This window comes from Salvelinus sp. IW2-2015, unplaced genomic scaffold, assembly GCF_002910315.2.
Source record: "Salvelinus sp. IW2-2015 unplaced genomic scaffold, ASM291031v2 Un_scaffold2882, whole genome shotgun sequence".
Lineage (NCBI taxonomy): Eukaryota > Metazoa > Chordata > Actinopteri > Salmoniformes > Salmonidae > Salvelinus > Salvelinus sp. IW2-2015.
In genome coordinates this window covers 68,062-82,823 of record NW_019944182.1, presented here as the reverse complement: position 1 = coordinate 82,823, position 14,762 = coordinate 68,062, and the positions used below count along the sequence as shown (strand labels likewise).

The window sequence follows — 14,762 nt, the reverse complement described above, 5'->3', positions numbered from 1 at the left end:
TATATTAAATATGAACACTTATCTGTTTATTTATTTATCCCATAATCGGTTACTGAAGTAAGTGTGAAATGTATATACTAAGATAGAGAAGTTAACTTGTGTGTCGAGCCACATTGTTATCTGATAACGGAGCAGGGAGGAGTGATGAATGTGTGCGTGCGTTAAAGTACCAAATGCTGCCGCGGCCAGTGACGGACTTCTACGTCACAATGTATGAATGTATAGTTTATTCAGTAACATTATTTATGAATGTTTTGGTTTAGTCAGTAACAGTATGAATGTTTAAGTGTAGTCAGTAACAGTATGTACAGTATGAATGTATTAGTGTAGTCAGTAACATCATGTACAGTATGAATGTATAAGTGTAGTCAGTAACATTATGTACAGTATGAATGTATAAGTGTAGTCAGTAACAATTGTACAGTATGAATGTATTAGTGTAGTCAGTAACATCATGTACAGTATGAATGTATAAGTGTAGTCAGTAACATTACGTACAGTATGAATGTTTAAGTGTAGTCAGTAACAGTATGTACAGTATGAATGTATTAGTGTAGTCAGTAACATTATGTATGAATGTATAAGTGTAGTCAGTAACATTACGTCAGTATGAATGTATTAGTGTAGTCAGTAACAGTATGAATGTATTAGTGTAGTCAGTAACAATATGTACAGTATGAATGTATTAGTGTAGTCAGTAACATTATGTACAGTATGAATGTAATAGTGTAGTCAGTAACAATATGTACAGTATGAATGTATTAGTGTAGTCAGTAACATCATGTACAGTATGAATGTATAAGTGTAGTCAGTAACATTACGTACAGTATGAATGTTTAAGTGTAGTCAGTAACAGTATGTACAGTATGAATGTATTAGTGTAGTCAGTAACATTATGTATGAATGTATAAGTGTAGTCAGTAACAGTATGTACAGTATGAATGTATTAGTGTGGTCAGTAACATTGTGTAAAGTATGAATGTATTAGTGTAGTCAGTAACATTGTGTACAGTATGAATGTATTAGTGTAGTCAGTAACATTACGTATGAATGTATTAGTGTAGTCAGTAAATTACGTTTGAATGTATTAGTGTGGTCAGTAACATTGTGTACAGTATGAATGTATTAGTGTAGTCAGTAACATTACGTTTGAATGTATTAGTGTAGTCAGTAACATTGTGTACAGTATGAATGTATTAGTGTAGTCAGTAACAGTATGTACAGTATGAATGTATTAGTGTAGTCAGTAACATTGTGTACAGTATGAATGTATTAGTGTAGTCAGTAACAGTATGTACAGTATGAATGTATCGTGTAGTCACTAATTATGTACAGTATGAATGTATTAGTGTGGTCAGTAACATTATGATGAATGTATTAGTGTAGTCAGTAACATTACGTATGAATGTATTAGTGTAGTCAGTAACATTATGTATGAATGTATTAGTGTAGTCAGTAACATTATGCATGAATGTATAAGTGTAGTCAGTAATGGTATGTACAGTATGAATGTATTAGTGTGGTCAGTAACATTACGTATGAATGTATTAGTGTAGTCAGTAACATTATGTATGAATGTATAAGTGTAGTCAGTAACAATATGTACAGTATGAATGTATTAGTGTAGTCAGTAACATTATGTACAGTATGAATGTATTAGTGTAGTCAGTAACATTATGTACAGTATGAATGTATTAGTGTGGTCAGTAACATTCACGTATGAATGTATTAGTGTAGTCAGTAACATTATGTATGAATGTATAAGGTGTAGTCAGTAACAATATGTACAGTATGAATGTATTAGTGTAGTCAGTAACATTATGTACAGTATGAATGTATTAGTGTAGTCAGTAACATTATGTACAGTATGAATGTATTAGTGTGGTCAGTAACATTACGTATGAATGTATTAGTGTAGTCAGTAACATTATGTATGAATGTATAAGTGTAGTCAGTAACAATATGTACAGTATGAATGTATTAGTGTAGTCAGTAACATTATGTACAGTATGAATGTATTAGTGTAGTCAGTAACATTATGTACAGTATGAATGTATAAGTGTAGTCAGTAATATTATGTACAGTATGAATGTATTAGTGTGGTCAGTAACAGTATGTACAGTATGAATGTATAGTGTAGTCAGTAACATTATGTACAGTATGAATGTATTAGTGTAGTCTGTAACATTGTGTACAGTATGAATGTATTAGTGTAGTCAGTAACGTATGTATGAATGTATAAGTGTAGTTAGTAACATTATGTACAGTATGAATGTATAAGTGTAGTTAGTAACATTATGTATGAATGTATAAGTGTAGTCAGTAACAGTATGTACAGTATGAATGTATTAGTGTGGTCAGTAACATTATGTATGAATGTATTAGTGTAGTCAGTAATATTATGTATGAATGTATTAGTGTAGTCAGTAACATTATGTATGAATGTATTAGTGTAGTCAGTAACATTATGTATGAATGTATTAGTGTAGTCAGTAATATATGTATGAATCTATTAGTGTAGTCAGTAATATTATGTATGAATGTATTAGTGTAGTCAGTAACCGTATGTATGAATGTATTAGTGTGTTCAGTAACATTATGTATGAATGTATTAGTGTAGTCAGTAATATTATGTATGAATGTATTAGTGTAGTCAGTAATATTATGTATGAATGTATTAGTGTTGTCAGTAATATTATGTATGAATGTATTAGTGTAGTCAGTAATATTATGTATGAATGTATTAGTGTAGTCAGTAACCGTATGTATGAATGTATAAGTGTGAATGAATGCATGAATGAATGCATTAGTGAGATCTGACCTGCCCCTGAGCCCAAATGTGTCTCATGCTCACAGTGCATAATCACTTCAAAAACATCCTTCTTCAGACACCCACATACAGGTTGAAAAATTCCTGTTAGAATATCATCTCTCATGCAAGACAAAGGGAGTATTCTATCTCATCACCTGTATATGTCTGAAAGCCTACGTAGGACAAACGAAAAGACAATTAAAACAACGCATTCCTGAACACCGCAGCTCAATCAGGTGTAAGAACACTGACTATCCAGTAGCAGCTCACTTTGTTGAAGCTAACCATCCCACCCTCCTCCCTCAAATACACAGGCATTCAGCATGTTGTTCTACCAAGGAGAAGAGGTAACATCCACATCTTACTACTACAGAGGGAGGCTTACTTGATATCATATTTAAAAACATTGACCCTAGTGGTCTGAATATTGACTTTGATCTCAGGCCCTTCTTAGGAACAATTATAAACTCAGCAAAAAAAGAAATGTCCTCTCACTGTCAACTGCGTTTTTGAATCACTTTGTAAATAAACACCCTTGCACAGAAGAACTTTTGCGGCTCCGCCATCTTTTTATTTTGATAGAGGTTAGGTTTTCCAGTTTAGCCTTCTGGCCTACTCTACGTGACATATATAATGTTACTGACTAGCTGGGAATAATAATCGAAATAAATATGTTTACAACTAATGTCAGGATAAATTAATTTCCACTCATTTAGTGTTACGTAGTTTACATACAGCATTTTGATGAATAAACGATGATTGTTCAGCATATGACTTATGTGTAAACATACATCTTATGAGATGGTGGATTGAGTGTGAGAGAGGGAGATAAAGAGAGGCAATAGTGAATTAGTGTGAGGAAGAGAGCGGATGGCAGAAGACTGGTTGAGCATGTGTGAATGTGGTTTTGTGAGTGTGACTAAAGATTTGACAGGTTTTAAATGGTTTCAGTGTACTGGCCCAAGAAGGCTGGGATGCTTACATGAGGGAGTTTTGCCCAACCCAGCGGAAAGATACTGGCAGTCCATTAGAGACAGCCTGAGAGACAGCACTCTGCTAAAGGGACCACTACCCTCTGCTGGATGGAAGAACATACTACCACAGCACAGGTTTAACACTAATAGGGCAGGGTTCTCCAAACAAGTTTACAGAGCAATGCTTTTTTTTCTTAAATTGTTGTACATAAAACACTGTAAAAACACTAACAAATCAGCTCCAAGTGATTTTAATTTAAGAAATCGGTTCCAAAGTTTTCCTATGCATAATAGAGATATATATGTAATCGTGTACAGTGCATTTGAAAATTATTCAGCGCCCATGAATTTTTCCACATTTTGTAACGTTACAGCCTTATTCTAAAATGGATTACATGTTTTTCCCATTAATCTACACACAATACCCCATAATGACAAAGTGAAAACAGGTTTTTAGAAATGTTTGCAAATGTATTAAAAAACAAAAACAGAAATACCTTATTTACATAAGTATTCAGACCCTTTGCTATGAGACTCAAAATTGAGCTCAGGTGCATCCTGTTTCCATTGATCATCCTTGAGATGTTTCAACAACTTGATTGTCTCGAGGCACAGATTTGGGGAAAGGTACCAAAACATTTCAGCAGCATTGACGATCCCAAAGACCACAGTGGCCTCCATCATTCTTAATTGTAAGAAGTTGGAAACCAACAAGAGCTGGCCAAACTGAGCAATCGGGGGAGAAAGGCCCCGATTATGTTCCAGCCCCCTGACCATCCACTCAAGAAAAAATTGGGTGAATCTATTTGATTATCCCTGATATAAGGGGCTGTTTTCCGGACCCAGATTAAACCTAGTTCTGGATTTAAAAGTACATTCATTAATCTTGCTTTTTAATCCAGGGCTAGGCTTAATCTCTGTCTGGGAAACCGTCCCCACAATAACACACTAGTATGAATTTGTTCTGCCTTGTATCAATTAATATGGTGAGACTTAATGCCGAAATGTATTCACCATCAAATAACCTCACAATTTCACTCTTTCCATTAAGGTTTCCATTATGTTTTAGAGTGATTATAGTATGTGTTTGTGTGAGTTTGTGAGGTTCCTAACTGTATCATTTACATCCAATAGTGATACATGATTTGAGGGCTGGATGGATGAATAAATAAATGGCTAAAATTCTGAAACGTTTCTCACACATTCTTCACACGTTCTCACGTTCTTCACAACATTGTTCTCACGTTCCTCACATGTTGTTCTCACGTTTCTCATGGGAGCTCTTACAGTAGCTCATATGTTCTCCACGTGCGCTTCATGTTCCCGAGTGTTCTGATGCTGTGTTCTCCGTGCACTGTGTTCTCTCTGTTGGTTCTGCCCGTGCTACTACAGCTGCTGGACGCCAGGAGGACCAAGGTTTGTCCCTATGTCTGCCACCGCTGCCCTGGCCGCCGTGTGTGTACAACATAGAGTCACCACCAGTGTGATGTCGTTGTGTCTCCTCAGTGACCACCAGAGACCCTATGCCCCCCCCCCCCACACACCCCTAGGTCATATTTTAAATGGCACCCTTTTCCCTATATAGTGCACTACTTTTGACCAGAGCTTGTGGGATCTGGCCAAAAGTAGTGCACTAGGGCCTATATTGTGAACAGAGAGCCATTTTGGACATACTCCTAATTTGACTCTTATACACACCCGAAAGGAGTGTGATAGGTCTAGCCTGTTCCGTTCCCTACACCCTACCCTCTGACCCTCTCCCTTCCCCTACACACTCTGTTTAACAGAGTGTTGTTTGTTCAGCTATTCCTTATTTACTCCAAGCACACCTGATCCTCCTCGTATGTTCCCCTATACAGACCAACATACTGTGAGTGTGGTTCTCATATAGGGGTGTGGCTGCTCCTCTGCACTGTGTGTGCATCCCTTGTGACGCTATAGTATACAATAGACTGTGTTTTGTTCTGTATTTATCTGCCCCCTAAACTCCAACACCCAGGCTAGGTTCCAATGTCCATACTAGCATACCACTGAGAATGCATGGCCCAATCAGTGCACAGTGGTATGCTAGCGTGTATATTGGGAGAGTCACAGAGCCTCAGTCTCCTTTTATGACTCGTTTAGTTATCAGGTACTGTACCCCTTTACTTTTCCCGTGTGCTTCCTGAAGCAGTGTGTGCAGTCTAATGGAGGAGCATTGCTTTTCCCTAACACACACACACACACATGCATGCATGCACGCACACACACGCACGCATACACACACACATACACACACACCACCCTAACACACAGCATATGGATGGGCATGAACCCAGAAGTCCGCTGAGTCTACTGCTGTCGGTTAGTCTCCAGCTCTGTGGGAACATTGTTTACTGTGCTCTACATGGATCTCTGCTGCTCTCGACTCAGGCTGTATGGACAGCACCCGCCCTACAATAATGATAGATAATTATCAATAATGCTGCAACAATCATACATGAAAGCAGCACAGCACAACCTCCTTTGAAAGTGCAAGCTGTTGAACGCAACCGTTAAACAATGAACACTTGACATGATCGTCAAACTATTATCGAAGGATCATGGTCCTACAAGTCCTTTGCTTTCCTACTGGAATAGGGTGCCATTTCAGTTGCACAATCGGTTTCTCCCAGCAACACACAGATTCAGTCATTCACTGGGTGGCTTTGTTTAAATGTCTCTTTTAGTATTCCTGCTGTCAAAACCTTGAGAGACATTCCTAAAGATTAGATGACTGATATACAGTACTGTACATAGATAGCAATTTACAGTACTCACTACTCACCCTAAAAATGGTAACAGAAGATGGAAAGCAACAAGCCGTATAGTTGATTATGAACAGTATATAAAACAGTTGTATTTTCTCTTCCTCTTCAACCCATCATTTCTCATGATGCCATACTTTGTGTGTGTGTGTGTGTGTGTTTTCTATGTGTCTTTCATGCCATAGCCAGGTAAGGCCTCAGTTCTTTCGGCTGTAACTTCTCCAGAGGATGAATAGATTACAATGTGTGTTTGTGAGTTTCTCTGTGTGTGTTCTTCCTAATGCATATCTCCTTTCCACAGGACCATCAAAATGTCCCTTGTCCCCCCTCTCTATAACATGTTTTTTTTGTGTGTGAGTTTGCATGTGTGTCTGAATATGTCATTCCATGAGTATGTATTCAGTTTCGGGTCTGTAGTTTAATTGAATCCATTTTAGGCTAAGTGCTGTGATCCTACCAGATTGAGACTCCTTGATGTGTGTGTGTGTGCGTGACCCCCACAGCACCTGCAGCTGACCATCCAGGCCCTGCAGGATGAGCTGAGGACCCAGAGGGATCTGAACCACCTGCTGCAGGAGAGTGGCGGCCGCTCTGGGGAACACTACACCAACATCGAACTGACCGAGGAGAACTTTAGACGACTGCAGGCCGAGCACGACCGGCAGGCAAGGATTCTTAATAAATAATTCACAATAAATGACTGATTAAATAAATTAGTTAGTTATTAGTTCCAGGTTATTATGACCAGGGTTGAAAATTCTGGTAACAAAATTCCCAAGTTCAGATTTACTTCTTATTCCCTGGAGGAATTCCGTGAATCTTCCAACCGGAGATTTCTGGATTTTCTTCCAACTTGGACATTTTGGGAAAGTTCCGAGAATTGCGCTGCCCTAATGATGACATCCTTAATTTAAAATTCCATAAAATTCCTTGCTTTCCTGCAGGCCAAAGAGCTCTTCCTCCTGAGGAAGACCTTGGAGGAGATGGAGCTGCGGATGGAGACCCAGAAGCAGACGCTGGGGGCCAGGGACGAGTCTATCAAGAAGCTGCTGGAAATGCTCCAGAGTAAGGGTCTGCCTGGGGGGCCAGGCAGGGTCAATGAGGAGGAGGAGCAGGAGAGGGCCAGGCGCATCGCTGAGGCCGAGGCACAGCTGGGACACCTGGAGGTCATCTTGGATCAGAAGGAGAAGGAGAACATACACCTCCGAGAGGTACAAGAGTATATGGGTGCGTCCCAAATAGCACCCTAGTCTATATGTCTCTATGTAGTGCACTACTTTTGAACAGAGCCTGGTCAAAAAGTAGCGCACTATGTAGGGAATAGGGTGCCGTTGGTGACGTGACTTATGTAGTGCTTATGGTTAGCATATGGCCATATAGTACTATATACTGTAGCTACTGTAGGGTCACAGTAGACTCAGAGTAAATGTAGTGCTATTATTCAACCACTAAATAAATGTACATAACTATATAACTACTGGGTCGTTCCAAGAAATGAGAGCCTTTTTGCATCCCTTTGATATTTTAAGTTCAAACTTTTCACAAATATAGAATTTTAAAGGCCTGTTATGAAGTTCCCTTTAACAAACACCACATAGAAAATTCAATAAATCTGAGTTTTTATATGAATAAAGGCTTGCTAAAGTGGCAAAATTCAGCATTTTGACATGTTCCTCCGTGCACCCTCAGTGCACCCCAAGTTTTCACCATCATTGTAAAGCCCTAGTTATTTGTTGCTTTGACAGAAATTTGTGATGATTGTTATTTATTTCATGTGATTAGTGATTCATTTTAAGGAAGAAAACAAACATGTGAACTGAACTCTCGTTTTAATATGGCGAAACAATTTATTAGAAAAAATATGTTTTCAAAAGAAACATTGAACATCTAATAATCTTATCATAGTGTAAAAGCAAGTGAGCTTGTTCTACTCTTTTTTGACATTTTCTGGTGTTTTGTGGTGGAAAACTGAGCGGGTTGAGCAGAACACGTCAATCCTTTTACCCATAGATAGACAGGCTAGAAATGTTTTACCAATTTCAAATATTTRGTGAAGCTTGCATTCAATTGCCCCTCCCTGTAGCACACAACAAGCATTAGTGATGATTTAAGATGAAGTCGTCAACTCTGTTATGGTCAACCTTGTTGCTTTACTTGGCACTTAATAGGCATTTACTATAGTAATTTATTTATTTAACCTTTTGAAATGGCAAAACATGTTTTTTAGGAAGATGAACGCGTGCTCTTTATGACAGAATGTAAAAATTAGGTGAAATCAAAAACATTTTCCATTAAGTTACATTACTTAAAGGGCATCTAATTGGTTGAACCACCCTACTATCTGCCCACAGTAGACCCAGTAGATTCCACCTGGTCAGGGTAGCCTCTGTAGGCACTGGTCTCACTTGTGTTTGAGGTGTTACTGATTGTGCTGAGTCATATTATTTGTTCGGGGCTGGTTTTAAAGCAATTTCCAATTTTTTCTTCTAAGGTAAAGTGTATGCGTATCAACACTAGAGGGCAATGCTGTATGTCTTTCTGTCTGTTTACTGTGCTCTGACTGAAGTGATAGGAACAGTGTTCAATCTGTGTCAGAGGAGGCTGGTGGGAGGAGCTTTAGGAGGATGGCTGAAATGAAATAAATGGAACGGAGTCAAACATGTGCTTTCCATATGTTTGATGTGCTTGATAACGTTCCATCATCCTATAGCTCCTCCCATCAGCCTCCTCTGAATTGTGTACAGTATTTTCCCCAGCAGGGCAAGTATAGGACTGATGTAAATGGTAGTGCAAATAAACATAACTTATTTCAATGCTGTCTCTAGAGTGCTGAGCTAAGTCATTACCCATTGAAAATACTGAAAAGTTGTGTTGTGGTATTTGCTAAGATGCTTTTGGAGAGATTCAGAGCCCATATTTATAAAGAGTCTCAGAGTAGGTGTGCTGATCTGGGATCAGGTCCCCCTTATCCATGTTATCTTATTCATGATGATCTAAAAGGTTCATCTGAATCTAGATCAGCACTCCTATTCTGAGATGCTTCATAAATACAGGCCAATTGCACTATGTCTTAAGAGAGGCGACATTTGATGCTTGTCTTGTCCATTTCATATCAACTGGTGTTCTCCCAGGAACTGCACAGGAGAAACCAGATGCACCAGGACCCTGGCAAAACCAAAGCCCTCCAGACCATCATAGAGATGAAGGTAAGAACCATGGGGCATTATGGGTACTGTTGTACATCATGCTACACCTGACTAGCACCATCACTGAGACCAACCATGTGGTCAGATGAAGTACGCACACATTAGTTCTAAGAAGAACGGTTTTGCTTAGTTTGATTGCACTTTGATTCTAGTCTGTGGATAGCCTCGAAAGCCAAGGCTTTGTTCAACGAGACGATATTTGGAAGTACGGCCTTGTGAGACTAGTCTGTGTGGATGATGTTACAAAGGTACATAACATGCAAAAGCTATGAAAAATATATTCAAAGCACTAACTGAACCACTGTAGAGCCCATCAGTCTACTGTAGCTGCAGAGCTGTGATATCGCCTCCTAAATATAAAGCATGAGCTCACAGCCCTCCAGCACGCCACTCTCTCACACACCACATCAGATGGAGATGGATTGGTGCTGAGCAAAACCCCAACATCCCCTACCACGGTCATGTGACTCTCCTCTCGCATGGTCACATGACACGCTGGCTCCTGGAGGCTCTGGATTTGCATACAGAGCCAAGCCCCGCCCCCTCTCTTTCTCTCTCGCTCTCTCTCTCTACCTTACTCCTCAAACACCAAGGAGAGCACACAGCCAGCTTGCTGGTACCATGGAAYCAGGTGTGGTTGTTTATGACACTGAGGCCAGAACACAGGGAGGAGAGAGAGAGAGAGGGATAGAGAGAGATAGGGATCAAGACTGAGAGAGAGATTGAGAGAGATAGAGAGGGATAGAGAGAGAGAGAGAGAGAGAGAGAGAGAGGGATCGAGACTGAGAGAGAGATAGAGAGCGAGAGAGAGGGATAGAGACAGAGAGAGAGAGTGCGTGAGAGAATTACATCCTCACCTTGATCAGCATGATCTACTGTAGCAGTGAAATCAATTGGATAACATAGCTTCTCTGACCCATTGAGCTACGGTATGTTGTTGTCTATACTATGTTCTGATGTACTACTATGTTCTCTCTATGGTAGCTTGCATCTGGCTGCAATTGGAGGATAGTGATGCATTGACGAGGCACATGGACATGATAACAGCTTTCACACCTTCACATTAACCCCTTAGATCAGGACCGTCTGTTGTTTTTTCCGTCATCCTATAGCGAGAGCATCTCATGCAGCCGGTGTTCCTAGTTCTCCACTGGGTTCTGGATGACCCCTGCGAAAGTTCTAGTTCAATTTCACAAGTTCAGAACCAGTCGAGGGAAGGACAGGCCGGGAGAGGGTGAGAGAGGGAGAAGAAAAGGGGTTATTTCTCAGTGCTCTGCAGGAGGAGTGCATGGGAGACGGACCACGGCTAATCTGTATTATTTATTTGAAAACCCTGCCGGAGTCGCAGTCGCAGTCCAGAGACTGGCTCCTGCATTGATGTGCGACGACTACAGAGCAGAACGGACCTTTTTCCTGCTTCTTCTCCAGGCGTTTCTTTCTGGGCTGGACCCTCTCCCAGGCTGGATGTGATGTGTGCTGCTCAGTATTTCCAAATGGTGATTCATCCACTGAGAGGCTATGAGGGAGCTAAAGCTGGTTCTGCAGCAGGCGGAGAAGGAGGAGGAAGCTTTGGATTTTTCTCGAGATACTGCAGCGGCTCTCCTCCTTATTACTTCTAAGAGCTCTTTCTCTCTTTCTCTCTTAATCTCTGACTCTCTGGCTGTCTCTCTCTCTTTCTCTCTTACTCTCTGACCCTGACTCTCTGACTGTCTCTCTCTCTGTCTCGCTGCCCCCTTCTCTCTTTCACTCTTTCTTTCTTTCTTTCTTTCTTTCTTTTTTCTTTCTTTCTTTCTTTCTTTCTTTCTTCTTTTCTTTCTTTCTTTCTTTCCTTTCTTTCTTTCTTTCTTTCTTTCTTTCTTCTTCTTTCTCTCTTTTCTTTCTTTCTTTCTTTCTTTTCTTTCTTCTTTCTTTTTCTTTCTTTCTTCTCTCTTCTCTCTCTCTCTCTCTCTCATTTCCTCTTCTCTCTCTCTCTCTCTCTCTTCTCTCTCTCTCTCTCTCTCTTCTCTTCTCTCTCTCTCTCTCTCATTTCCTCTCTCTCTCTCTCTCTCTCCTCTCTCTCTCTCTCTCTCTCTCTCTCTCCTCTCTCTCTCTCTCTCTCTCTCTCTCTCTCTCTCTCTCTCTCTCTCTCTCTCTCTCTCTCTCTCTCTCTCTCCCCTCTCTTTCAAGTGTTTTGTGTTTTGTACACTGGTCAACCTTTGGAAATGTTCTGCTACTGGTTTTTAAGTGTGGATGTAGTGTACAGCCAGTGTGTGTGTCTGCATGCATGCGTGTGTGTCTGTGTGTGCATGCGTGTGTGTGTGTGTGTGTGTGTGTGTGTGTGTGTGTGTGTGTGGTGTGTGTGTGTGTGTGTGTGTGTGTGTGTGTGTGTGTGTGTGTGTGTGTGTGTGTGTGTGTGTGTGGTGTGTGTGTGTGTGTGTGTGTGTGTGTGTGTGTGTGTGCATGTATGTATGTGTGTGTTGACCAGGACACCAAGATAGCGTTACAGCTGGTGTTGTGTGTGTTGACCAGGACACCAAGATAGAGTCTTACAGCTGGTGTGTGTGTGTTGACCAGGACACCAAGATAGCGTCTCTGGAGCGCAACATCAGGGACCTGGAGGATGAGATCCAGATACTGAAGGCTAATGGCTTGCTGAACACCGAGGACAGAGAGGAGGAGATCAAACAGATGGAGGTCTTACAAGAACCACTCCAAGTTTATGAAGACCAAGGTACACACATATACAGGAAAAAACACAAACTCACACATGCACACACACACATGCACGCACGCACACACACAAACACACACAACACATTTACTGTGTGTATGATGTGCCAAACATAATCCACTCACAATGTCGGTTTTGCTGTGCAGGTTCAAAGTGACAGAACAGAACAGAGCTGACTGTAAATAAACTAGCTTTAGGATTAAATTAACTGATTTCATCAGGGAAGTGCTTCGCTGGCAGCTCTCTGACTGGGAGACGCTTACTTGTTGATTTGTTACTGACTGTACATTTAGCAGAGAGACAGAGAGAGCAGAGGAAGACAATAAAGAACATAATTCCTTTGTTATTAAAATCTCTCTTTTATGATCACCTCTGAAGCCTTGTCAATATGGTTGTATCCATCTAGCATGACTGATAGTAGAGTATTACCATTGGAACCAACTGCAACAAACTGCTTACGTTTCATTTTCTCATTAACCCTTATCTTATCACTTCTTATCCAGTTGGTCCAGCTTTGATTTGCTCAGTCATATTATACAGTCTGTCGTCAGTTGTCTCACAGTCAGGTTAAGTTCCCAGCCTCTTTCTAAGCCTCCCTGTCTGTATGTCTGTCACCTTGTCTGTCTGTCCGACCTTCCGTTCGCCAGCCCGCCTGTCTGTCCCTCTGTCCGTCTGTCTGTCTGTCCGTCCATCACTCCGTCCGCCAGCCTGCCTGTCTGTCCCTCTGTCCGTCTGTCTGTCCGTCCATCCCTCCGTCCGCCAGCCTCCTGTCTGTCCCTCTGTCCGTCTGTCTGTCCGTCCATCCTCCGTCCGCCAGCCTGCCTGTCTGTCCCTCTGTCCGTCTGTCTGTCTGTCCGTCCATCCCTCCGTCCACCAGCCTGCCTGTTCGTCCCTCTGTCCGTCTGTCTGTCTGTCCGTCCATCCCTCCGTCCGCCAGCCTGCCTGTCTGTCCCTCTGTCTGTCTGTCTGTCCGTCCATCCCTCCGTCCGCCAGCCTGCCTGTCTGTCCTCTGTCCCTTCTGTCTGTCTGTCTGTCTGTCTGTCTGTCTGTCTGTCTGTCTGTCTGTCTGTCTGTCTGTCTGTCTGTCTGTCTGTCTGTCTGTCTGTCTGTCTGTCTGTCTGTCTGTCTGTCTGTTCTGTCTTGTCTGTCTGTCTGTCCGTCCATCCCTCCGTCCGCCAGCCTGCCTGTCTGTAAAACAGATGTGTTTTGTCTTTCGAGCCCTCTATCTGTCTGTCTGTGGTGTCTGACCATGTCAAGGGGCATGTCGTCCCCAGGGTCTAGCCTCTAGCCTATCTGTAGAATTGTGTCCGTGAGTTTACATCCAACTCCACACGCACATTACCCATTTGTGGCTGAAACCAGCGGGGGGTTTGTTGTTGTATTTTAACCAATTATTCATCAATCATAGATAGGGCTGATGTATACCTCATGAATAATGCAGGGGAGTCAGGCCAAAATGCATATTTAATGAGAGGAGAGCCTGGCTGAAAGGAACACAGTGGATAAACTGTCCGTCAGTTTCAGTGAGGGGCTGTTCTGTCCAATGTCCACTGCACAAAACACACTCAGTACAGTCATACACAGACACCTAATACAAAACACACACACAATGCAGGCACACACCTGCCATAATCATACTAGTAGCTGTCAACTTCATACAATAACTAGTTGTGATACTCCCTGTTCTGTGTGTGTGTGTATGTGTGTCTCTCCTCCACAGATTGACCAGCTGAAGCAGGAGCTGTCCAAGAAGGAGTCTGAGCTGCTGGCCCTGCAGACCAAGCTGGAGACCCTGAACAACCAGAACTCAGACTGCAAACAGCATATAGAGGTTCTCAAAGAGTCCCTCACTGCCAAGGAGCAGCGCGCTGCCATACTGCAGACAGAGGTAGCTACACCGTACACAGACCTCATGGGCCTTCTGCATAGTCATGGATATGGGGAAATACACACACACACACACCACACGCACGGCACGCGCACGCGCACGCGACGCGCACGCACGCACGCACGCACGCACGCACGCACGCACGCACACACACACACACACACACACACACACACATACACACAACCACACACACACACACACACCACACACACACACACACACACACACACACACACACACAAACACACACACACACCACACATGCCTATGTACACCCTTGGATGATGTAAAATATTTACGTTTTAATGATGTGTGCAGAATCTTGTTGGGGTCATTAATAAAATGTTCTTCCCTGCATGTAATTTGGTCCTTGTCCTGTTTTG

General features: G+C 41.8%; 1 protein-coding gene across 1 annotated transcript in view; it reads left to right on the top strand.

Annotated features, from left to right (window-relative positions):
• The first annotated feature begins 5,103 nt into the window (after nt 1–5,103).
• Nucleotides 5,104–14,762, top strand: part of LOC112074941 (ERC protein 2-like) — a 46,635-nt gene continuing 36,976 nt past the window's right edge. The window contains 7 exon segments of the mRNA XM_070440721.1: nt 5,104–5,202; nt 7,076–7,237; nt 7,517–7,783; nt 9,704–9,778; nt 12,332–12,454; nt 12,456–12,488; nt 14,209–14,376. Of these exon segments, the coding sequence (XP_070296822.1) occupies nt 5,104–5,202; nt 7,076–7,237; nt 7,517–7,783; nt 9,704–9,778; nt 12,332–12,454; nt 12,456–12,488; nt 14,209–14,376 (927 nt within the window).